At 42.1% G+C, this 8,531-nt stretch overlaps 1 protein-coding gene across 1 annotated transcript; it reads left to right on the top strand.

Moving 5' to 3' along the window:
* Positions 1 to 495: 495 nt before the first annotated feature.
* On the top strand, positions 496 to 7,692 carry atp1b1b (ATPase Na+/K+ transporting subunit beta 1b). The gene is made up of 6 exons (XM_054794740.1): positions 496 to 691; positions 3,005 to 3,133; positions 3,473 to 3,628; positions 3,700 to 3,884; positions 6,187 to 6,270; positions 6,352 to 7,692. Exons 1-6 carry the CDS (start codon positions 601 to 603, stop codon positions 6,610 to 6,612), a joined length of 906 nt encoding a protein of 301 aa, XP_054650715.1. The 5' UTR covers positions 496 to 600; the 3' UTR covers positions 6,613 to 7,692.
* The last annotated feature ends 839 nt before the right edge of the window (positions 7,693 to 8,531 follow it).

Here is an 8,531-nt window from a genome sequence, read left to right as displayed (position 1 = left end):
ACAAAATAAGCATTAAACTTACTTATTTGTTTATATGATGCACACAGAGCAATTACCAACGTCATGCTGTCTCCTTTCTGCTCTGTTCTCCTTTCGCGCTGTGAGGCGCTAATTGTTTTTCATTTTTATTCACACACCCCCTATTACAATTGGCGTACCCTTGGGGGTACGTATACCCCACTTTGGGAACCTAGGGTTTAGAGCATTTCGGAATATTGAGTAGAGTGAGGTGAACCTCAACACCACAGCAAGCTAAAACCAAAATAATAAATATGAGTATTATTACAGGACAAGTGTAATTATCTATGCAAATGTACTGTATGTTCTATGTTAATAGTGTGATTAGCACGGCAATTTATTTCAAGCTTTTAACCTCAATTTGAGCCGTCACCCAATTGGCGCGCGCTGCTCCGCCTCCTCGTGGAGGTAGAGCTGGAGTGTTCGGGGAGGCGGAGCATCGAAGAAATACTTTATATGGGGGAGCCTTCCAGCTGTTCGCGCTGGGTGCCTTCGCTGCGGCTACTGTGGGTCAACAACACGGAAGGACTCCGTTAAATAAACTACCAAAGGAGTCGGCTTAGCAGGGGAAAAAAAATTGAAATGCCTCCAAAGAACGACGATGGCGGATGGAAGAAGTTTCTGTGGGATTCGGAGAAAGGAGAGCTGCTCGGTCGGACCGGGGGCAGTTGGTGTAAGTATGGCCCGCGCGTTCTCGCGGGTTGGAAGGAGCTCGTGCCGCCTCGTGCTTCTTGACACCTGTTTGATGTGACTGTGCTGCGTTCATGTACAACTTGCTTTACAAATGGCAAACTCCAGTTAGGTTCCATTGAAACGAACGTGTCCACAAACTACTGCCGCCGCAGCGGCTTTGTGCTTAATACCTGCTGTCCGCTGTTACGTGAATGACACGCAGTAGTTGAGCGGGTTTTGAAAGGGTTAAAAATGCATCACAGTCCAAGGTGAGTCAAGGTGATATGGCCTTGTATGGAAGTAGAGAGGGGAGACTATCGATCCGTGTCGGGTTCATCTGATCATATGTCAGTGTAATCTTAACAATACAGCTGATTAACTGCCGTCGACCTTCTCTTGTTTCTTGCTAGGCGCTAGTGCGCATGTCCTTGCAGCGCCTCTCAATGTCACAAACGCTGCGCCGCGTCACTGAATGCTCAGCATAGATCTGTATCGAGGAGGCGGATGTCTCATGTTTGACCTTCTGGGCTCACATGAAAACGCTGATGCATTGTGTAGAGACGTGCACATTGCAGTGAAGGTTGTTAGGAGAGGACGTTTTGGATACACTTAACCTAGGAGTTTGTACTATTGGAATGCACACTTCCTTCCCATTCAAATATCTACACGTGCGCACTAATAAGCAAACCTTTTTAGGTACTTGGAAGTAAACATGATAGAAACATACCTCACTGTGATGGTGCAGTGCTACGCTATGGCAAAGCATGACCACAATAATTGCATTGTTAAAACAAAGAGTTTGATTTAGGATTGTCGTCATTGTGAAAGCTTGATCAGTCATCTAAGGGGTAATGTGTAATTTATTAATAGAGTCTGACTTCCTTGCCCTCTTTGACATTGCTTCCTGCAGCCTTAATACTTTGACTGCATAGGCACACCTTGCTAGCGACCGTGTGACCTCTAGATACTGATACTTTTTTTTTAACCCCCGCACGTTTGTCTGCTGTATTCCAGTGTCCACATGCCTAGGATCAATTGGAACTGGAGACCCCAATCTGCATCATAGTAACCGTTTTTAATGCTTAAGTTTCACAGTTGGATTGAGTTAAATCTGCACTGACAATAGCCACCACTGTCATATTCGTCCTCCGAAGAGTCACGGCTGTGTTTAGTCAAGCATGAAACCTCAGGGGTCCAGGGTAGGATTTTCCACTTTTGCTTACGTTTCTGATTTACCTTTTTATTTTTCACCTTAGATACTTTTTACCTTCCTTTGGTAGCTTTCATTTTTCCCCCAGTACAACCTCATGTGTGTAGTTATTTTTTTCCTTTTGACAGTGTTTTAACACATTGGGTTTAAAATCACCCAAAAACCTAAAATTCTGTTTGTTTGTTTTTTACTGTGAAAATCTCTTACATGTGTATCCCTTCCTATAATTTAGAACGCATATTCTAAACTGTGTAATTAAAAAAAAATGTGTCAGACAGGTAAATATTAAAATTATTAATCTTCAAAGCCAGGCAAGGCTCAGACAGTCACAATTTACTATGTACATGACCGATAATGTGTCCCATTCCCCCCACACCCCTCCACCCCCAAAAAATTCCCCCTCAAGATGGATGAATACTATAACATCAAGGACAGCCAAGAGAAAGAGTCGTGCCATGATGAGTGGCTTTATGTCAGTTACCCACTGGATGGCAGCGTTTACTTACACTTCCCCTTCTCCCTCTGCAACCAAACGGCTGATGTTTTGGTTGAAGTGGAGCTTTTTCCACCGATAGGGGGCGGTGTCATGTTTCACTGTCTGCATTTACTTTCGGTTTGTAAGCGGATCCCTCTCTTTTTGTGCAACACACGTGAAGGCGCAAAGATAAAATCATGCCGTATTATACTGATCATAAATCCTGTTTTACTACACCATATGCAGTTTGAAGTCTGCACTGAGTTGAAACGGAGTGTCTACATTGCTGCGTCATCATGCCGCGCAACCTATAACATGAATATGACACGCTGGCGCTTTACTCGACCCAAGAGCTGGACTGACTTGATGAGCTACCAAGAAGATTTCATCCCTACGTTTTTTTTAATATTTTAATTCATGCAGGATTCTAAACGGCATTTGTACCAATGATGTACTGTATATACTGTAGTTTTTAGTAGTGCTTGTGTCCTGAAGCAATGGGTTTCAATAAGCAGCAGAGAATGAAAAGAATTTGTGCCTAAATGGGATGCTGCAAAATTTGAAGGAACACAGTATGACTTTGAAGGAACACAGTGTGAATTCCTTCCCCATCTCTTCTCTCCCCGCAGTCAAAATCCTGCTCTTCTACATCATCTTCTACGGCTGCTTGGCCGGCATCTTCATTGGCACCATTCAGGCCATGCTGCTCACCCTGAGCAACTACAAGCCCACATGGCAAGACAGGGTTGCACCTCCTGGTAAGTACCTAGCACCCGGCTCGCTCGTACTCAGGACCGCCAGCTTTTGCATCTTTTGCCTGAAGCGAAGTGAAGCAGAGTCAGATGCTTTCCTCTCAGGGTGCTAGCTGCACAGTTAGGTCATTAATATAAATATAGTATGTGAGTGTGAGATGGACTTTTTTTTTTTTTTTTTGCTGGGCTGGGCGATCTTAGTGTCCCACCTGGTTTCCGAAGAGCTGATTTAGCATTTAACAAATTCAACAATTCCGAACAAGACCCATTAAGTGGTGAAGCAAGTTGTTCATGACAGTAATAATATAGTTACTAATAAACTGAATGTTTTGCATGTGTGTGTAGGCCTCTCACACACTCCGCGATCCGACAAAGCCGAAGTTTCCTTCAACCCCAAAGACGTGGAAACCTATCTGTCTTACACCAAGGCCTTGAAGGACTTCCTGGTCAAGTATGATGATGACAAGCAGGACGACCAGATGAAGTTTGAGGACTGTGGCAGTATGTAGTATGTGTGCAACGTGCACATAAGAAAAAGACCTCCTTCAATATGCTCTTCACATTTTCTTCAGTTACGCCTGCGGAGGCCAAGAACCGTGGTGACCTTGAGAGCGACACGGGCGTTAGAAGGGCATGCCGCTTCTCGAGGGAGCGGCTCGGCCCCTGCTCTGGCTTGACCGACCCCGACTTTGGCTTCAAGGAGGGCAAACCATGCCTGATAGTGAAGCTCAACCGGATCGTTAACTTCCATCCAAAGGTGAGTAATCATGTCTTTGCTAATGAGCACAGACCGAGGATGAAGGATCTTAAAGGTTAAAGGGAGTTGAACTTTGTGACCCAAATTTTTTCTGAAATGTCTTTTCTCAAACAGCCGTGGACAATAAGTGATCGTACAGGGCGTGTTTTTATTACTAAAAAGTGGTTGCTTAAGTCAGCGTGAAGATGCTTTTGTCAACATAAAAACTGAGATCAAAAAGGTAATTTTTATGAAAAATCTGTCCCTTTATGTTGACATGTGTTGTTGTATTGTCAACTTCACATTATCACTCAGCAGTCTAGTTACACAGCATTAATCCTGACTTCCTGTTCAGTGCAAAGTAAGCTTCATAATAAAAGCATGACACTGTTAACCTGGATTCTACCAGAACAGCTAGCAAAATTCACCTTTTTTTTTAATTGTGAGCCACCCTAAAAAAGATTTGCGCATGTAGTCAAGACATACAACCAAATGACCGCAGCAGCTCTTTCAGTTTATAGGCTAAAATATCAAGAAAACACAAGAATCAAAATTTAAAAAATGCACAAATGGAGGAAAACCAAGTCAAACTGCTGTAGGTTCAAAATTCTCCTTACATCTCTGGCTAAAGTTACACATAAATGTGCAAGCAGTGGCACGTTTTGGTTTTAATTTCGGTAAAGTCCAGAACAGTTTATTTTTGTTAGTCAGCCAGTTCAGGGGCAGTTGACAAACCCGTTGCATTGGAAAGGTCAGTGGTCGCATACCCCTTCAGACATTTGACTTGAGGCCATGTACCTCCTGCACACTTAAACATTAACATTTTTTAATCTTTATAACTTGAAGTATTGAACAGGATTAATTGGTTAATTAATTTCAAAATTGAAAGGGAAGGTTGAGCAAACATGATACAGCGGTATCCAAAGTACAAAAATAGTACAACCATTGCCTCATTTTTGGGGGAATCCCAAAAATCTTCAACATTAAACACCCTTAATGCACAACATAATCATCAAACTTAGTTACTTATTTGTATTACTCTCACAGACCAATGAAGAACTTGCTGTGTCTCCTTCCTTCTGTCTGCTTTGACTGTGCACTTTGCTCTGTGAGCCGTTCAGGTGCACTCGTAATTGCGAATGTTACGCGCTAATTGTTTTACGTGGTACGGTACGTGTACCTCACTTTGGGATCCTAGGGTATAGATGATTAATTAACTCATTCAATACCAAAGACGTATTTATACGTCTTTTATGTTTTATTGCGCGAGAAGCAAAAAGAGGTGATAACGCAACTACAGACTAAAGTCATTTTTCAAGCAGTTTTAAGCCAATAAAAACGGCCACAAGGTGGTACAAGTGCATTTGATTGGAGCTCGGCATGGCTCTTTAGCATGTAAAAACACACTCGACAGCAAGGAGGACGTGGAAGAGCATGGAGGAGTGTAGCATGCAGAAGGTTACGCATTGTAATTTTAACGCTTGCAGATGCGTGCACACACACAATTTAGTTCCAAATGTAAAACTTGTAAATAGTTTATGGTGTTATACTTGCAAATAAAATGTTATTTTAATGTAAACCAACCTTTTTTTCTATTTATGTTGTGGTATAGTTGGTAGATATTTCAGCTGTCACAAAAGCAACAAAATTGTGTAAGTGAAAGCTATGCTTGAAATGTATCTTTCCACAAAAAGCTGTTTTTTCCCCTTTTTTGTTGGGAACTGATGTTTTTCTGAAACTAACCTATGTTCTACTGCTGATTACTAAAGAACTGAAAAAGGTAGAAACAACCTTTTTTTGTTTCTTTTCTTTTCTTTTCTGATGAAAGATGAGTCAGGTCGGTTAGCATCTCCGTTTGACATCTCTGTGTGGAGTTTGCATGTTCTCCCCGTGTGTGTGGGGGTTTTACTCCGGTTTCCTCCCACATTCCAAAAACATGCACGTTATGTTAATTGGCGACTCTAAATTGTCCATCGGTATGAATGTGAGTGTGAATGGTTGTTTGTCTATATGTGCCCTGCGATTGGCTGGCGACCAGTCCAGGGTGTACACCGCCTCTTGCCCGAAGTCAGCTGGGATAGGCTCCAGCATACCCACGACCCTAGTAAGGATAAGTGGCATAGAAGATGGATGGATGAATAGAAAGATGAGTCTTTAGTCTTTATTTCGGTGGGTTCCATGTTTATACAGCCATAGAACACAATATTCTGTGTGCCTTGAAAAATCAGTCAAAATCTTCTAAAATGGCTAGTACTGAAGGGGTTGATTTTTTTTTTAAATGTCTGGGATTGAATGAGTTAACTGGCTTGTCTTTTCGCTTCAGCCTCCTTCCTCAAATGAAAGCATCCCCGAAGAAGCTCAACACAAAGTGCAGCCCAATTTGATCCCCATCTACTGTACAAATAAGGTACTTCAAGTTCACACATAAACCTTGTCTCAGATGTTCCATGTGGACTGCTGGCCTGTAAGGCATGTTTTTCTTTTTCAGAAAGAGGAAGACGCTGGGAAAATCGGCGAGATTAAATACTACGGCATTGGCGGCGGCTTCCCGTTGCAGTACTATCCATACTATGGCAAGCTGCTGCACCCCCACTACCTGCAACCGCTGGTGGCTCTGCAGTTCACCAACCTCACCATGAACGCCGAGCTGCGTATCGAGTGCAAAGTGTATGGTGACAACATCTCGTACAGCGACAAAGACCGCTACCAGGGACGCTTTGACATCAAGATCCAGGTCAACAGTTTATGACCGCCACCAGGACCATAGAGCGCTTTAACGTTGCAGCACCGGCCCCCCTCTAGACCCTCTTTTCCCCAGTCCTTCAGTCCCAACCTGAAATAGACAAGTAGGTAGGGCCAAGTTGATCACAGTCTCTAGGCATCTAGCTAGTGTTAGCACGCAGTTTTAGTGGGAAATGTAGCTCTTAGGCCTCCGAAGCATATTTATTCTGCTGTAAGCGACATTTGGACCCTTGTTCATTCATGACTGTGCAAGTGGATTTCCATCTGTAGCCCTCACCCTGACCATTAACTCCCCCTCCTTGTCATATCACTGCCTAGGTACCTCGCTTTTCCGTCATTTTTCCAGCATGATGGTACACCCCACTTAATGATTTGCCCAGTCCACACTTCTGATCTTTTAATGAAAAAGGCTGCACTCCAAGGAACTTCCTTCCTCATTTTTGTCTTGTCTTTTACGTCTGATCATGGGGCCTTGTTTTAGTTTGCCTTTTGTTGCTTCCTTAAATCACTTAAGGTGTGAAGGGGTTTTATTAAATGCCTTTTTAATTGATTTTGTTTTCTAGACCTACTTTTCTGGTTTCCAGCCCGTTAGATATTTGGACCCTCCTGCAGGGCTCACGGTGCTGACTCAGCTTTATTTTGTTCTTCTGGACTCCATCACAGTATTGTGGTGTGTGTGCCTCTCTGAATGTTTTTAGCCATCAAACATGGTGGACGAATTGTATATTTATACAGTTGTACATTTTGTTTCTGTGCAAAAATATTGTTATGTATACATGCAATACCAAAGTGACGATCTGTTAAGGGTCTAAATGTGTTGCCTTGCAACCTTTCAGTGGCTCACTCTTGAAATTTGGAGGGTGTTTTTGGGCCATGAATGTAGTTGGAACCAGGGCGCTTAAATGCCACAATGTTCATGCATTTCAACTAAAAAAGAAATGAAGATGACAAACTTAAAGGCACTTAAGTCTGTTTGATGAAGTAATTGTGTAAGATCGCGTCTGAAACACTTGAACTTGTACAACCATCATTTCATGCACCCTTTGCCATTTAATCCATGATAGAAACAAATAAAGTCATAATGGAGCTCTCTTGTGCTTTCTTTTTTATGACAAGCTCATACTGTGACCTTCACCTGCAAACTATAAGACAAACAGGCAAACAAACAGTACACTAATTCATACAATAACAAAGAAACATGCCAGTGACATTTATATTTATATTTCTGTTCCTACTCTCACATCACCTGTAACGGCATATGAATACAATAATATCAGAATTCAATCTAATCAAAACATACATTTTCTTTTACCAGCCAATGATAACGTATGGCAACAACTATGTCTTCATTTTCCTGTGATGTGAATGAAGCTGCTGTTGTCTTTCAGCGCTGATTCTGAAGTAGAACGGTATCAAGTTTCTTTCATTCCAGGAGCTAAGAAGCCTAGCCAGTCATGACAGAGGGATGTTTTCAGACTGGGCTATCGCTAAAGAAGAGTTTCATTCTACCAGTATGTCTGGTGTTCTCTGAGTCTGACCCATTTGTGCTTGATTGAAAATGACCTAAGTTGCAAGGTTCACTGCAATTTACATAATTGTCACAAAATAATAAATAATAGTCCTCAGTCATCCTTCATACAGTTCATTCACTCCAGTGTGTGAGATGTGTCATTCCATGCCATTATGTACAACAATAACAATGTCCAATAATACATATTGGATAAAAATAATTATGAATTTATGTACAGAAAATACACTGCTCAAAAAAATAAAGGGAACACTTAAACAACACAATGTAACTCCAAGTCAATCATACTTCGCTGACACCAGACTGTCCACTTGGGAAGCAACAAAGATTAAGAATTTCCCATGCTGTTGTGCAAATGGAATACACAACAGGTGGGCAGCAAGACACCCCCAATAAAG

The sequence above is a fragment of the Dunckerocampus dactyliophorus genome, chromosome 1, assembly GCF_027744805.1.
Source record: "Dunckerocampus dactyliophorus isolate RoL2022-P2 chromosome 1, RoL_Ddac_1.1, whole genome shotgun sequence".
Classification (NCBI taxonomy): Eukaryota; Metazoa; Chordata; class Actinopteri; order Syngnathiformes; family Syngnathidae; genus Dunckerocampus; species Dunckerocampus dactyliophorus.
This window is presented reverse-complemented; position numbering and strand designations above follow the sequence as displayed.

Excerpts from the sequence above, each read along its gene's own strand:
- atp1b1b (XM_054794740.1), top strand. The coding sequence starts at position 601 with ATGCCTCCAAAGAACGACGATGGCGGATGGAAGAAGTTTCTGTGGGAT. Across the intron at positions 3,134-3,472 it reads AGACAGGGTTGCACCTCCTG|GCCTCTCACACACTCCGCGA; the intron begins GTAAGTACCTAG and ends ATGTGTGTGTAG. Across the intron at positions 3,629-3,699 it reads GAAGTTTGAGGACTGTGGCA|TTACGCCTGCGGAGGCCAAG; the intron begins GTATGTAGTATG and ends CATTTTCTTCAG.